This window comes from Zeugodacus cucurbitae, chromosome 3, assembly GCF_028554725.1.
Source record: "Zeugodacus cucurbitae isolate PBARC_wt_2022May chromosome 3, idZeuCucr1.2, whole genome shotgun sequence".
In the NCBI taxonomy this organism is placed as follows: domain Eukaryota; kingdom Metazoa; phylum Arthropoda; class Insecta; order Diptera; family Tephritidae; genus Zeugodacus; species Zeugodacus cucurbitae.
This window is the reverse complement of record NC_071668.1, coordinates 17,576,726-17,592,496: the sequence shown is the minus strand read 5'-3', so window position 1 is coordinate 17,592,496 and position 15,771 is coordinate 17,576,726. Positions and strand designations below refer to the sequence as shown.

The 15,771-nt window shown below is 29.5% G+C and overlaps 1 protein-coding gene across 2 annotated transcripts in view; it reads right to left on the bottom strand.

Moving 5' to 3' along the window:
- Positions 1 to 1,430: 1,430 nt before the first annotated feature.
- Positions 1,431 to 15,771, bottom strand: part of LOC105215047 (uncharacterized) — a 158,948-nt gene continuing 144,607 nt past the window's right edge. For both annotated transcript variants that reach the window (XM_054227637.1, XM_054227636.1), the window contains one exon: positions 1,431 to 15,600. In XM_054227637.1, coding sequence (XP_054083612.1) covers positions 15,033 to 15,600 — 568 coding nt within the window. In that variant the 3' untranslated portion in view covers positions 1,431 to 15,032. The remainder of the gene's footprint in view (positions 15,601 to 15,771) is intronic.

Here is a 15,771-nt window from a genome sequence, read left to right as displayed (position 1 = left end):
ACTTCCCCTACCTCTCATATACCTAATTATTGGATTTTCAAATTGGGTCAAATTTTATGTTATCTTAATAAAAATATATCAATAAATTGCGAGAGTATAAAATGTTCGGTTGCACCCGAACTTAGCCTTTCCTTACTTGTTTAAATATAGATTAATCTCAGAAGTAACTTGTAAGATATGAAAATTCATCTGAAATAATGCAAGGGCCATTGCCTATTTTTTCAACAGATCTATTAAGATAATGGAAGGTGTAATATCTAACGACTTTGACTTCGTCAATTTAAAGTCCCAAAGTATAGTTTTAACTAGGGTAGAATATAGTGGTAATACTTACGTGTTCTTCTATTCAAATTTTTAAAATTTATACATTACAGCTGTGCGCAAATTATTGTAACCACCTTACTTTTGCCGTACCAGTTCCACCCAAATAAAGAAAAAATTCTCATAAATAATGCACAGAGAGAAATATTTTTTTATGTTTTTTTAGTTTTTTTGTTTTTTTTTAGTTTTTTTTTTTTTTGTTTTGTTTTTTGTTTTCTTCAAGTCTTTTCCATTCCTTCATTATCATTATTTTTAAGCTTTACTTCAAATATTTAGAAATTAATAAAAATGTAAGAAAATTGTAAGACATTATAACTAATATTATATTGTGTATGAAACAACAAAAACCGTTAACAAATTGTAACGCGAAAATAAGTTTGCATATTGTGTTTTTTTTGCGCTCAAGTGTTGAGCGTTGAAAGAAAGAAGAGTGCAATTTTACCGTTATTTTTGTTACATTTGCTACATATGCATAAATATACACATTTTGGTTATTCATATAATATACATACATATTTATATGGATATATAATATATAATATATATATAGTTCTTGTACATATACATACATAGTATAAGTAAAAGTATTTTCGCTTTTGGCTTTAAATTTCTTTATATGTATATATGTATAGATGTATAATAAGTTTGTGTGTGTAGCTTGAATGCTTGAATTAGAAAATTAACAATTGCACAAATATAATTGAAGTTTTCCAGTTTTTTTGTTTTTCAATAATAATAAATACATACATTTACAATTATACATATAATAGATATACATACATTATTGTATTATTTTTTAATTTTTTTTAATTTTTTTTTTTTGTAATATTGATAGCTGCTCTTCGCATATATTTTCATTTAAATTGTATTTAATTTTTTTTTAATTCTCAAAAATTTTGCCTCAATATTGTTGACATTTAAATACATAGATATATTTAAGTTTTACGTTTGGCTAATTTGCTTAACGTTTGTCGAAAAACTCTGCTATGCAATTCATATTTGTTTTTTTTTTTCATTTCATTTTCTTAGTTACTACGTCAAATATTAGCATTTTTGCTGGTGAAATTTTTTTCCGCTGAATTTTCAACTCAAAAGTGGGGAGTTTGGACGTAAAACTCGTTAGAAGTAGATGTGAAAATAACGAAATGTTTAAAATACAAAACCCGCTCTAAAGATGTATTTTTTACTTGCTATTATTGTTGTAATGATTTTTTAAAATATTTATTTTTGCATCGCTTACAACTTTAATGCAAGTATTTTTTTTATTTTTAGTGTATTTTTTATTTTTTAAATTTTTTACTTTTATACATTTAGATAAGAAATTGTTGCTAGCAGTTTTTTATAATCATAATATTTTTTTGTTTACTTTAAAATAATGTTTGTGTGATTGTTTGTGGGTTCATAATTTTGAAGTTTTTTATATTTTTTTCTCATAATTTTCATGCCACTATTTTAATTTTTTTTTAAATATTTTTTTTAAACGTATATTTTTTGCACAACTTCCATTTAATAATTAAGACTTCGAATGACACTTTTGTTGTTGCTGCTTTTGAAATAACCGTATACATATACACAATGTCAATTTTGAGTGCATATGAAAATTGAGTATTGTGTATAGGAAATGTGAGTGTTTTTTTGTGTATTTTGAGTGTATTTAAGGAGTTTGGAGTGGATATTTATTGTTTTTTGGTTGATTTTTTGTGATTTTATGAAAATATTAATTAAAATTGACTAAATTGTCATTTAAAATGTGCTCAAATTGTTAATTATAAATTGAGTGTTTTTCATGCGACTCGCACAAAGCAATTTTTTGTACAATAAAATGTTGTAAGACTAATATTTTGATAATAATCTTGCTTTGAAATAATTTTTGAATGATTTTTTATAGTTTTGAAACTCACTTGACTCACTCAATCATTTCTTACTCAATTCTTTTGAGCATCAGAATTCGATTGAGTCACATATTTGCTAAACTCATTAAAATACTCAATACTAACACATACCCAATGTTAAATAATACCGAAACGATATGGTGTATACGTTTCAAATTTCTAATAAAAAATAAATATACCCAAAAAAATTAAATATAAATTGAGTGAGTTTTTGTTTTCATTTAAAGTGCGCTTAAGAACTTAAATGAAAATAATTTTAAAGTGCCATATATAATTCATATTGTGCATTAGACTTTTAAATCAAAATTTTCACTTTTGAAAATGACAAAAAAATAGAATGAGTGCTTTCAGTAATTAAAAAAAACTCAAATGTAGAAATAACTCAATAAAAACTCAAATGTTGAAATGACTCATTAAAATTTTGAAATATTGAAATAACTCATTAAAAATCTCAATTTGTAAATAACTCATTAAAAAACTCAAATCTTGAAATAACTCATTAAAAATCTCAAATAGTGAAAAAACTCATTAAAAATCTCAATTTTTAAAATAACACATTAAAAGGCTCAAATGTTGAAATATCTTAGTTGGTAATAGTATCGCCTTTACTACAACTATGCTCTTCGAAAAACCCTTGTGGGCATTAAAAAAAGAATCAACCTTCAATCTCAAGTATTTCATAAAATCAAATAAATGTATTTAGTTTCAAAAAAGTTAAAAAAGTGCTCTTTTACCGTTAAAATTTGTGATGTGCTTTTTCAGAAAACTCTTTTTTTTTGTGCAATGTGTTCTTTGCTATAAACAACTTGAAACGTTGTTTGACAGTTTCAATTCTGTGGTGTACGTTACGTGAGCGAATATGTGAGTGATACGAGAGAGTGCAGTCTACTTTTAGTTGGCGTGAGTGAAAACATATGTGCCGTTATATTAATGCTATATTTGCTCGTTTGCTCATTTGTGCCGCGTAGCTCTGCGCGTTTGCCGTTATTTATATGTATTGGGTGCGAGTACTCCTAATTATTACGCTGTGCATACTTTGCTCACTCACTCATGTTGCTTATGCTCTGAGTTATTACTCTCTACTCTTTACTCTTTCACTCTCAACTCAGCTACGCCTGATTTGTGTCTACGCTAAGTTGATTTAACTGTTTTCTCTGCCACACAACTGGTTGGATAACTCTCTTGCTTTATTTCTCACGTCGCAGTTGAATTTTTTTATATTTTTTTCTATATTTAGTGCTTATTATTTTGCTCGCTTTATTTGTTGTTTTTTTTTCTTTCATTTTGCTTTCAGTGATTTTCTGTAATTTTCTCTTGTGACTTCTTGGTTGACTGTTTTGCGTCTTATTTTATTGGAAAAAAATTTAAATATTTTTTTGCTACTATTTATTACATACATATTCATAAATTTACACACATTAGCTTTGTTTTTGTTTCTTAGTGTTTGCAAATTTTATTTTTAATTTTTGTTTTGTTGGTTGTTTTTGTTTTTTTATTGTTTCACTTCAGAAAATTGTGCTTTTAAATGCAAGTATGTAGTTGTATATGCTGCTTACCACTCTCTCAAAAAGCGCCATGTAGATAATTTTTTCTTTTGCAAAAAAAATCTGACTTGTTGCTTTTTTTCAGTGTACTATTATTGTTATTGCAATTTTGGAGTAGTATTTGACTACCAAGTGATGTATTAGTGCTTGTGCTTGTTTGCTTAATTAAGTACTATTTTTTGTGCTGTGTATGTGCTGTTTAATTTTTTTTTGCAATGTGCTTATTTTTTTTCGGTGTATATTATTTTTTGCTGTGTATATTATTTTTTGCAATGTGCTTATTTTTTGCGGTGTATATTAATTTTTGCAATGTGCTTATTTTTTGCGGTGTATATTAATTTTTCCAGTGTATTTTTTATTTTTATTTTTTTTTTCGGGGGATTTAATTTTTTTAGTGTTCATAATTTTTTTTTCAGTGTATTTTTTTTTTTTTTTCGGTGTATATTTTATTGTTGCCATTTATCCACATTTATTGTGCACATCTATTTCATTGAATTGAAAACATTTATTGTTATTCTGCTGGTTACATGCATTTTATTTGACATTTATATGAAGTACATTTATATTTATTTTTTTTTTAAGTATTTTTTAAGTATTTTTTTTCACATATTTTTCAAGCCTTCTATGCCTTCTAAGCAACTCTTTTTTCAGCGTTCTTTCTTTAATCATCATTTATTCATTTTGAATATTTTTTTTTTTTATTTATTTTTCGATAAATATTTATTTCATATATTTATCGCAAAAAATCTTCTCGTAGGTATGTATGTTAAGTATGTTTCTTGTTGTTGTTGTTGTTTGTGGTCTGTTAAGTGTAGATTCTCTTTTCTCTTTTCTTGTCAGCTACCATCTTTTGTCTGTTGTTCTTTCTATCAGCAAGTATTTTAAGCCTAATTTATGCTTGTACTCTCATCTCATAGTATGACACTTACGCAAATTCTGCACTCAGCCAGTATATATTTTCTCGTGCACATATACATATATATATATATTTAAAACATTTTTATTAAGTTTTTTTTTTCAAAATTTATTTAACATCTATATTTTGCGTATACATATACATATATATATATTTTATTTAAATTTTTGTTTTATTTTTCTTTGACATACAACACATATAGAGTAATATTTTGTAAGATTTCATAATATTTTTTTTTAGTGCATATACATTTATATATTTTGCTATATTTGTTTGCTGGAACTAGTTTAGCTTGTAAAATCCAGCAATTTTCTTATTAATTTTTTTTTTAATATTTTTATTTAATATTTTCTTATATTTTTCATGTGTCCGTCACCAGTAGTTACACCAAAAATGCATGAAAGCCTTTATTTTAGTTTTATTTTCTTTATATGTATAGACTCTAATGTGTCTAAATAGAATTATGCTTATAAGTGTTGTTGTATGTATTCATTATAAGCACGTTGTTGCTGCAAATTTTTTTAATTTTTGTTTATTTCTGTATTTTATGTGTCTCTTTGTTGCCTTTATTTCTCACTGTGTATTTTTGTTTTGTGTGTATATATGTATTTTCATGTTGGTATATAGTATCTGTGACAGCTTCTCCTCCTTATACCTCTTTTCCATACTTTTTATATGTATCGCTTCACTTTTTCTCTTCTCCTCTCTTTCTTCTACTTCTTCTTCATAAAACTTTTCGTTAAATAATTTGTAATTTTTTTCAAAAATGTTTTTTTTTCACTTTAAATACAACAACAATATTGACTACGTTTAATTTGAAATGAAATAAGTATATATTTAATAAATGCATAATAATTAATTTCTACACATGTAAGCTTTTAACAATTGTTGAACGTCATTTTGTTTGCTTAATAAATTATTTAATCTTTTTTTTTAAATATAATATTTTTATAGTGTATGTATATATATTTTTTAAATAATAATTTTTATCCCATCACATGTACACATATATATTTATTTATTTATTTAATTATAGTTGCTCATATTTTATTTAGACTCATACATATTTATACGTTACATCCATTAATATAGTTTTTTTTATAATTTTGTTCCTTTAATTTAGTTGCTTGAAACATAGAGAGAGAAGTATATATAATTTTTGTTAAATAATATGCGATTTTTTTTCCACTAGAAAGTTGAATTTGGCCGAAAAAAACGCGTTGTATACTCTAAAAAGTAGCTAGCTATAACTTCCGGTTAGGCGCTCTTCAACAGTTGTTTATAACAGTACTTCGTATCTACTAACACTGCCCTCTTCACCACACAACACTCTCTATCTATCTATCTCACGCTACTATGCTACTGCTCTCTCCAACTCACTCTCACACTCTCTCCACCTTAAAGCTCAACTCTACAGAAACCGTTTATTTTTACTATTATTGTTTTAGCTGTCAAAAGTTGAAAGTCATTTTATGTGCTTTTGATATTGTTTTTTAGTTTTTATTGAAATTGTCGCTGTTTACTGTCCACTCTCAGACCTCTTCCAGTTGTCGCCTACATCTGCTCATTACGCTCACCTTCGATCTCTCGCTCTCTCGCTCTCCCTTATAAATCAAAAACCCCCTGTACCATTTCTAGTTGTTTTTTTTTTCACTTTCCCTTCAACGCCTTCTCTTGCTTAAAACTATATTATTATTTTTTTTTGGTTTTCGAATTTTGTATTTAAATATATTTGTTTTTGTACTATGTCACCTGCTGAACACCCGCCCGCTAGTCACTGCAGTCAGTAAGGTCAGTTTTGGGTGCTAGTTTATAGTTTTAGTAGTTTGTTACCCAGTCGTTGGTCCGTAGTGCGTTTTTGTCATAAGTTGTATATTTTTTAGGAACTTATAATACCATATCTTGTCTAAATCTCACAACTTAATGCACTCTCTCAAGCTCCACTCTCCACAATTCATTCCAACGAGGTAGAAGTTTATAAATTATTTGTTTTGGTTTCATTTATTTCTGTATTTATTTGTTGTATTTTTGTTTCTTCTCTATTTTCCGGTTTATTTGTTTCGTTTCATTCCAATCGTACTGCTCAAAAGAGACCACTTGCTTTTCCATGCCCTGTCATTTGTTGAAATCCCATCTCAAAGTCATCTATAGCTGCTCTCTAAAGTATAGTTGGCGCCTTTAAATGTTGTGCGTAAGTACCGAAAAGCTCTGTTCTCAATCGTAAAGCTTTCGAAGATATGGATAATGATGCGCTCCAACTTGATTTATATTTTTTAGCATGTCGGCATGTTGTTGTTGTAAAACTGCGCGTGATAATACTTGTTTAAGTTGCTTGAGAGCTTTCGGTTTAGTAAAGCTTTTTGCGGTTTCTTCTTCGAAAGTTTTTAACTTTATAATGATAATTTCGTACAGCTTTTTGTATTCAATTATCGCCGTCTAAATGAGAAAGCTTTCATTTTCTGGAAAGTTGAGCTTTTCTTGTTACGTTTGCTTCAAAAGAGCGTTTGTCTTTCTGCCGCTAGAGTTGAGCTGCTTGTTTTCGTACTCAAGTGCATAGTTTTGAAAGAGCTTTCGCTTTAAATCATTGTAAAAGCTTTGGTTAAAGCATAATCATGTCAATATTTCCAAAACACAGTTTCTGAAAGTTTTTTTCGAGAAATATTTTTAAAGTTCTTATTTACTTATCAGCTTCATATCGCTTTATGTTATTTTGGCTTGTCGCTTTTGTAAGCTCTCCGAAAGCTTTTGCGTTTCCTGTGATTTTATTGTGTTTTACTACGCATCCCACCACTTACTGCCACTTTTTTTTTTTATTTAAAGCTCTTTGTGTCTAAGCTTTCCTAAGCTTTTGGAGCTTTTGGAGCTTTCATTAGCTTTTCCTTCATATAAGTTGTTAATTTTATATTTTTTCAGTGTTTATAATTTCTTGTAAATATATTTTTTTTTCAGTTTACACCATCATGAAAATGTATGCAGCATAAATGAAATTTGAACTTAAAAGCTTTTACATAAATTTTTGCTCATTTTTCATATTTTTTGAAGATGCAAAGTATTTTTATGTTTGTGTATGTATGTAAATATTAATTAATTTATTATTTTTTTAGTTTTAATTTACTTATTTTTCCTTCTTGCCACTAAATATATGCTTCTTCTTCTTCTTCTTTCTGCTTGCAGTTTTGGCGCTCAAAAATCGTACTTCGCACTTCGCATAATGTCTGTATTACAGCATTTATTATTTTTGTTAATAATTACAACAATCAATCAATCAAATTGTTGAAACTTATGTACGTATACTTCTGAATTATATATATATACTGTATATACTGTAGTTTTCTGATGCATATTTACACATATATTTCATATATTTTTTTGCACTTGAATGTGAATGTTGAAAATTACTGCTGATTTCACTACTTAATATGCATGCTTTTATTTAATTTAATTATTTTTTTATTTAAAAATTTTTTTTTTTTTTTATGAACTTTCAACGTTGCATGAAACGACATTGAAAATTTTGTGAAAATTCTTTTTCTTTTTTCTTTTGAATGCTTTAATTTTTTTTTTTTTTTACTCTTATGTACTTGTGTACATAGCATATATATATGTATGTATTATTTATGTATAATATTTATTTTTTTTTTCTCAATTGAAATAACTTAATTTTAGTTCTACCACATTTTTGTTGTTTGTTGTTTTTTTTTCATTTTTTCAATGAATTAATTCATAATTTTCGGGATCTCAGTTGGTGATGGTGTTTCGAGATCGCCACAGTTATTGTAATATTGTTTTTATATAAATAGTTTGTTTGCGAAAAATCGTGTGTCTTTGACTAGCTTTTAATTTGCTGTTTCAAGTGTAATGTTTTGTTGTTGTTGTTTGAGTTTCTTGTCAAAAACCGAAACTCAAACTGAAACGAGTGTGAAATCAATAATGCTTTTTAAAACTCAAAAGGAAATTAAGTTTAAGTCAGTTTAATGCTTAAGCTTAGTAGAGCATAAGTACTTCATAGTATATGTATATATATATATGTTCTTTAATTATATATATATACTTATATAGTTTTGCATGATTTTTAAATTCTGTTTTCAAACATGTTTTTGTTTTGCGCATAAATTTAACGAACTTTTTACCTGTATATATTTGTATATATATATGTATAATTATATATTTAATGCTTTTATAACTTTTGTGCTAATGATTAGTAACAATTTTCGAGAACGCTAATATATAATTTTAATTTTTTGTTTCATTTTGTCTATTTTGCAAACTACTTGAATTTAATGTCGCATTTTTTTTGCGTAACTTTTGTTAATAATTTATATAAACTTCATTTTAACGTGAGAATCTTTCAACTTTTTTTATATTTTATTTTTTAATAATTAAATTTTTTATTTATTTTATGCGTAATCTTCAACTATGCTGCATATTTATAAATGTTATGCCATGATGTGAACCGTATTTCATTTATTTTTTACTTCTTTATGGACTTCAATCATTCATTTGCCATCGCAGTGATTTCAATTTCATTTTCATGTTTTCAATGAAATTTCCAACGCAGTTTTTTTCATGTTTTCAATAAAATTTCGTTTATTTTCTATTTCAAATGAAGTGGATTTTTGCTATTTTTGTATGTAAATATCATATGTATGCATAGAACTGTGGAAAAACTAAAAATATTTGCTCAATTTCACTGAAATTTCACTATTTTTTTGTTGTCTTAGTTGCATGTGCGCTGAACTGAATTTAATTTTATTTTCAACTTGCCAAGTGAATGGAACTGTTATAGAACATATCATATATATATCATATATAGAACTGTTCATATTTTTTTTTTATAATTTTTAGTTTCAAAAATCTCCTTTTCTAAGCACTGTTTGTGTGTCTCCTTCATTTAGTTGATTTCGAACAATTTTTCTTCTTTTATTTTGTACTATTTCATAATTATTTACTGTCAAACCACATTTCTCCATACCTTTTACCACTCATTATATTTTTATAATTCTTTTCTCAGAATTTTTTTAATTGCGTGCTTAAATTTTTTTTTTTAATTTTGGTGCGTTGCGTTGTGTTTTTGTTGCTGTCAGTGAAGCGCTCAAATCTCGCAGATTTTTTTCTCATCCAGCAAGTTTTCCCAGCTAATTTGACAGCAACTTCAGTTTGTGCAGTGTATGAGGTGTATAGTATTTTGTACCATTGTTTTGAGTGTTACTGATAGTTTTATGTTTTTTTATGGAAGTATAAGATGATTGTATTTATGTGTTTCAAAACTATGCCACATAATCTTAAAAACCCACGCTTCACTTAAACCTTAAAATGAAATCTGCGCCTTAAATTATTGAGGAGCTCTTTTGTACCGTATAGCGAGAAGACCTTAGTCGCAAATATATTCATATTAACTGTAAAATATTGTCAAAGCTTTGTAGTTTCTGTGTTAGGAATATCACTTTTCTAATACAAGTGACAACAACAAAAAGTTGAACGAAAGAACATGAAATAAATGAAACAAAACAGACGAAAATCAATTTTTTATAAAAAACATTTGTTAAAAACGATTGAATAACTGTAATTTAAATAAACTAATGCTCACTAAAAGTGGGTATGTGTTAGTTGATCACATAACAATTGAACTTTTAAAGAAAGATTTAAAGTTATTGAATTTTAAAAGCTTTAAATCGTCGTTGATGAAAGTGTGTTTTTGTTCTTGTGTCTCATTTACTATGTATGACTTGTGTTTTAGATCGCCTAAAAAAGTATGTGCGTTTTAAGACTTTATAATCTTAACATTGCCTAAAATGCTTCAACTTCAAAATGACCGCCTTAAAGCTTTTTGTGCTTGTTTTAGTAGCATTTAATTTTCTGCTTCTTCTTCCTTCTTCACCATCTCACACTATTCTTTCTTTCCATTGTGCGCTTTAACATTTCTCTTTAGCGGAAATATGAAAGCTTGCTGAAAGCTTTCACATATATGTGAAATCAATGATTTTCATTTCCATGCCAAACTGTGCCAATGAAAACCATTTACAAGTTATTTTTGTTTTTTGTCTTTTGACATATTGTGATTGGTATTTTCAAAGTGCTTTTAAAAGTGACATTTTACATTTTTTGCTTTTGTTACGTGTCTTTAAAAGCTTTAGTACTTCAAAATGTTTTTTTTTTTTATTATTTTAATGTGCATTTCTTTGCAACAATTTTGTTGTAAGCTCTTGTGTGCTTTTGTGCATTTTTTATATTTTCTTCTTATAAATTTTTTATCATTGTGCTTTCATTTTATCATAAAAGCTTGTGCTCTTTATGCACTCCAAAATGACGAATTTGCAAAATTCTACAATTTTTAGCTGCCCTCGTAGAAAAGTTAAGTAAAATTGTATAATATGGAAATTTTGCAAATAATGAAATTTTGAAGGGTGTGCTTTTTTGTGTGCCATGAAGCTTTTGAAAATGGTTGCTCTTGGTTTTTTTTTAAGTAAATTAGTGATTATACGTGTGTTATATTCTTCAGTATGTGCACCTATTCCATGTATATGTGTAAAGTATATCTATATACTATATATTATATATGGACATACAAAAACCGTTTACACATAAGTAGTTAAGCTTTAAAGCGTGCTACAGTTGCATATATCAAATCAACATTCATACAATAAATAGCTCAATGTTTTAAGTTTAATTGTTTTTGTAAACAAATGATAGTGCATTATGTGTGGTGAAAGCTGTGTTTAATGCGTGAAAGCTCAAACATTTTTATTTGAAGCTTTAATTATTTAAGTGAAAGCTGTATGTGTGTAGCGTGTGAAAGCTTCAACTTTTGTGTGAAAATAGCGTGTTAAAGCTTTAAATTTCCTGTGTAAGCTTCAACTTGTGTGTGAAAATAGCGTGTCAAAGCTTTAAATTTCCTGTGAAAGCTTCAACTTGTGATCCAAATTGTATGTGAAAGCTGCAATTTGCATGTGAAAGCTTTATTTTGTGTATGCAAACTTTTTTCGGTGCGTGCAAACATGATTTTGACAGTGCAAGTTTGCTGTTTTTGGTGAAAACAGTTTTTCACAGTGCTTGTGCGAAAGCTAACACAGCTGTCAGTGAAAGCTCACACATTCAGGTGCTCACGTGCATGCAATCTTTCTTCGGTGCGTGCAAACATGATTTTGACAGTGCAAGTTTGCTGTTTTCGGTGAAAACAGTTTTTCACAGTGCTTTAAGTGAAAGCTTGTGTGAAAGCTAACACAGCTGTCAGTGAAAGCTCACACGTTCAAGTGCTCACGTGCATGTAAACTCTCTTCGGTGCGTGCAAACATGATTTTGATAGTGCAAGTGTGCTGTTTTCGGTGAAAATAGTTTTTCACAGTGCTTCAAGTGAAAGCTTGTGCGAAAGCTAACACAGGTGCTCACGTGCATGCAATCTTTCTTCGGTGCGTGCAAACATGATTTTGACAGTGCAAGTTTGCTGTTTTCGGTGAAAACAGTTTTTCACAGTGCTTTAAGTGAAAGCTTGTGCGAAAGCTAACACAGCTGTCAGTGGAAGCTCACACATTCAGGTGCTCACGTGCATGCAAACTTTATTCGGTGCGTGCAAAAATGATTTTGTCAATGTAAGTTTGCTGTTTGTGTCGGTGACAGCACAGTGCTTTAAGTGAAAGCTTGTGCGAAAGCTAACACAGCTGTCAGTGAAAGCTCACACATTCAGGTGCTCACGTGCATGCAATCTTTCTTCGGTGCGTGCAAACATGATTGTGATAGTGCAAGTGTGCTGTTTTCGGTGAAAACAGTTTTTCACAGTGCTTCAAGTGAAAGCTTGTGCGAAAGCTAACACAGCTGTCAGTGAAAGCTCACACACTCAGGTGCTCAAGTGCATGCAAACTCTCTTCGGTGCGTGCAAACATGATTGTGATAGTGCAAGTTTGCTGATTTCGGTGAAAACAGTTTTTCACAGTGCTTCAAGTGAAAGCTTGTGCGAAAGCTAACACAGTGAAAGCTCACACATTCAGGTGCTTACGTGCATGCAATCTTTCTTCGGTGCGTGCAAACAGGATTTTGACAGTGCAAGTTTGCTGTTTTCGGTGAAAACAGTTTTTCACAGTGCTTTAAGTGTAAGCTTGTGCGAAAGCTAACACAGCTGTCACTGAAAGCTCACACATTCAGGTGCTCACGTGCATGCAAACTTTATTCGGTGCGTGCAAAAATGATTTTGTCAGTGTAAGTTGGCTGTTTGTGTCGGTGACAGCACAGTGCTTTAAGTGAAAGCTTGTGCGAAAGCTAACACAGCTGTCAGTGAAAGCTCACACATTCAGGTGCTCACGTGCACGTGCTTGCTTTAGTGCTGAGAAGCGTGTTAATTTTTGTTTTTTAATAAATTGTTGGGGAAAGCTTTCACTTGTTAGCTTTTAAAAATTTAATTATTTTATTATTACTCGCTCTTGTGCTAATTTTTTGATTTTACAGTTAGCTGTGCAGTTGGTTTTTGTGCTTGAAAGCTTACACATATTACATCGAAAGTTTGTTTTAAGTGTATATAGCCAAAATATGTACATATATATACACACAAATAATTGAAGTAAAAATATAGATACTTTTTCAATAACAATTTTAGCTCGGAATGCATCTGATGTGGTATTTTCAAATATACATACATAATTAAATTGGAGTGTTTTGTAAATATATATATGTAGTATATATATGAATATATATGCATATATGTAAGATTTCATTTAAAGTTAATACATTTGTAAATATTTGTGTTTTTTTCTTTGCACATAAATATATTTGAATAGTTTTGATATTTTTTTGTTGTTGTAATTCATTTTTAAGGTACACATTACACTGATATATGACATATATAGGTTATATGTATGTATGTATTTATCGTATATATATATATATATCTATATAGTTGTAGTTGCAGTTGCCTGCTTGACAAGACATTGAAACATATATTTGTTGTTGTTGTGAATATATGCTATAGTTGTGTGATTTTTAAATATTTAATATTTTGCACATCACAAATGAAATTATTTTTTTTTTTAGAAATCCATTAATAACACTTATACATGCATGTTGTTGTTGTAGTACAGAGTCATATTTAAAAGAATGCATTGAAAATTATATTTTGCTGTCGGAATTGTTGTAGTTGGCTGTGCGCGTGTGTGTTGTGTTTGTAGTAGTGATGTTTGCAGAGCTTTCATACGAAAAGCTTTGTTGTAGTGCTGATTTCGAAGCTTTCATACAAAAAGCTTACTTTTTTAGAAGTGAGCTTTCATACAAAAAGCTTCCTTTTTTAGAAATGATGCTTACTGAGCTTTCATTCGAAAAGCTTCCTTTTTTACAAATGATGCTTACTGAGCTTTCATGCGGAAAGCTTTGTTGTATTGATGATTTCGGAGCTTTCATTCGAAAATCTGTTTTTATGGTAGTTCTTTGTGCAATTGTTGTTGTCTTGTACATATATACGCGGTTATTTCAAATAGTTGTTCATGCACATCGATAATACAGTTATTTATTTTGTTTATGATAGTTATATATATTTATATATATAATTAATTAATATTTTTTGTTTTTTGTTGTTTTGTTTTTTCAAATAAACATTCATAATATGTATATATAATATAATAGTATTTGTATGATAATTTTACATATGTTTAACAATATTTTTGCATTTTCTTAATATTTAATAAATAATTTGTGTTTATGGTTTTTGCTTGCGGTCTAAATCTCTAAACATATCATATTTTTTTATTTTCACTTTAATTAATTAATTTAAACATGTAAATATGTGTGTGGGTTTGTGTTTTGTGTTGTTCAGCTTGCTAGCCACACAGGCGCCATTTACTCTCATAAGACGTACCGCTCCAATGGGCTGGATTGTAATGATTTATTGAAGCGGCGACGCGTTAATGGGAGAGCAAAATGTAGCGTCTAAGCGACATAACTGAACGTATATAAGTGTTTAATGTTAAATTTTCAATTGATTAAATTTTATGTCAATTAAATTTTATTTTAATTAAATTGGAATACGATTTTTTGTTGTTATGCACAGTTTACGGAAACAATTTAACAAGCTAATTTTTATATTTTATGTGATTTAAGAAACCTAAAAATTTCGATAGCTTAAAAATTTCCAAAAAAAAAAATAAATTTCCAACTTCTAGCCAACCATATGTAGCCCGTTTCGAACTCGCCAGCATACCACGTGCCTTTAAATTAACTGTATTTACGAAAATTATAATATTAATTGTATAAACTCCGCTCTTCAAAGAAACCAACTCACTTTTCTTGAAATAATAAAATTTTTCATAAATAAACAACCTCTCTGCCGCGCAGTCTCACGCCGCACGACCAACCACACACCGCCGCCACCGCTTAGCGCATTTACTTGTTCTTCGCCGACTTTGATGGAGTTGCTGGTGCTGCTGCGGCTGGCTTTGAGTCCTTCACCTCCGCTTTGCCAGCCTTTTCGCGCTCTTTCTCACCACCGCCATTCTTTTGCTGCTGTTGCTCTTTCTCTTTTGCGCCAGTTGCTGATGGTGCCGCAGCTGCTGCAGTCGGTTTGCCCGCGTTCTCTTTCGTCGCTTTGGATGTTGTTGCCACCGTTTCTTCACTGCCTGCTTCCTCTTCCTTCAATGTGCCAGTTGTCGTTTCCTTTGCCTCCAATTCACGTTTCTCATTTGATTGATTTGCCGGTAGGGCCTTCAGTATCGCATGCACTTCTTCGGCTACTGCCATCAGAACGAATTCGAATTGCTGTCGTGTAGCTACCAGTCCAGCACGTTGATCGCGCAAGTGTTCCAATGTGGCGGCGATATCGATTTCACGTGCTCCCTTATTCATGCGTCCCAAGACGAGATCGAGCAGTATGTAGGCGCCAGTTCGTCCAGCGCCGGCGCTACCATGCACAACAATCGGACAGGAGCGACCGCGATAGGACTTGTTCACTTTTCTGGAAGAGAAATTAGAATGAAGGACTTTAATTTTTAATCTAAATTTTTTGTTGAGCATGGATCCATATTTGTTGAGCTCAATCTACAACTACTTCCTCATCTTTCTTTGTCTTTATCTCTTCTCTCTATATCTATTTCTATCTGTACCTTTGTCTTGAAATCTATAATCT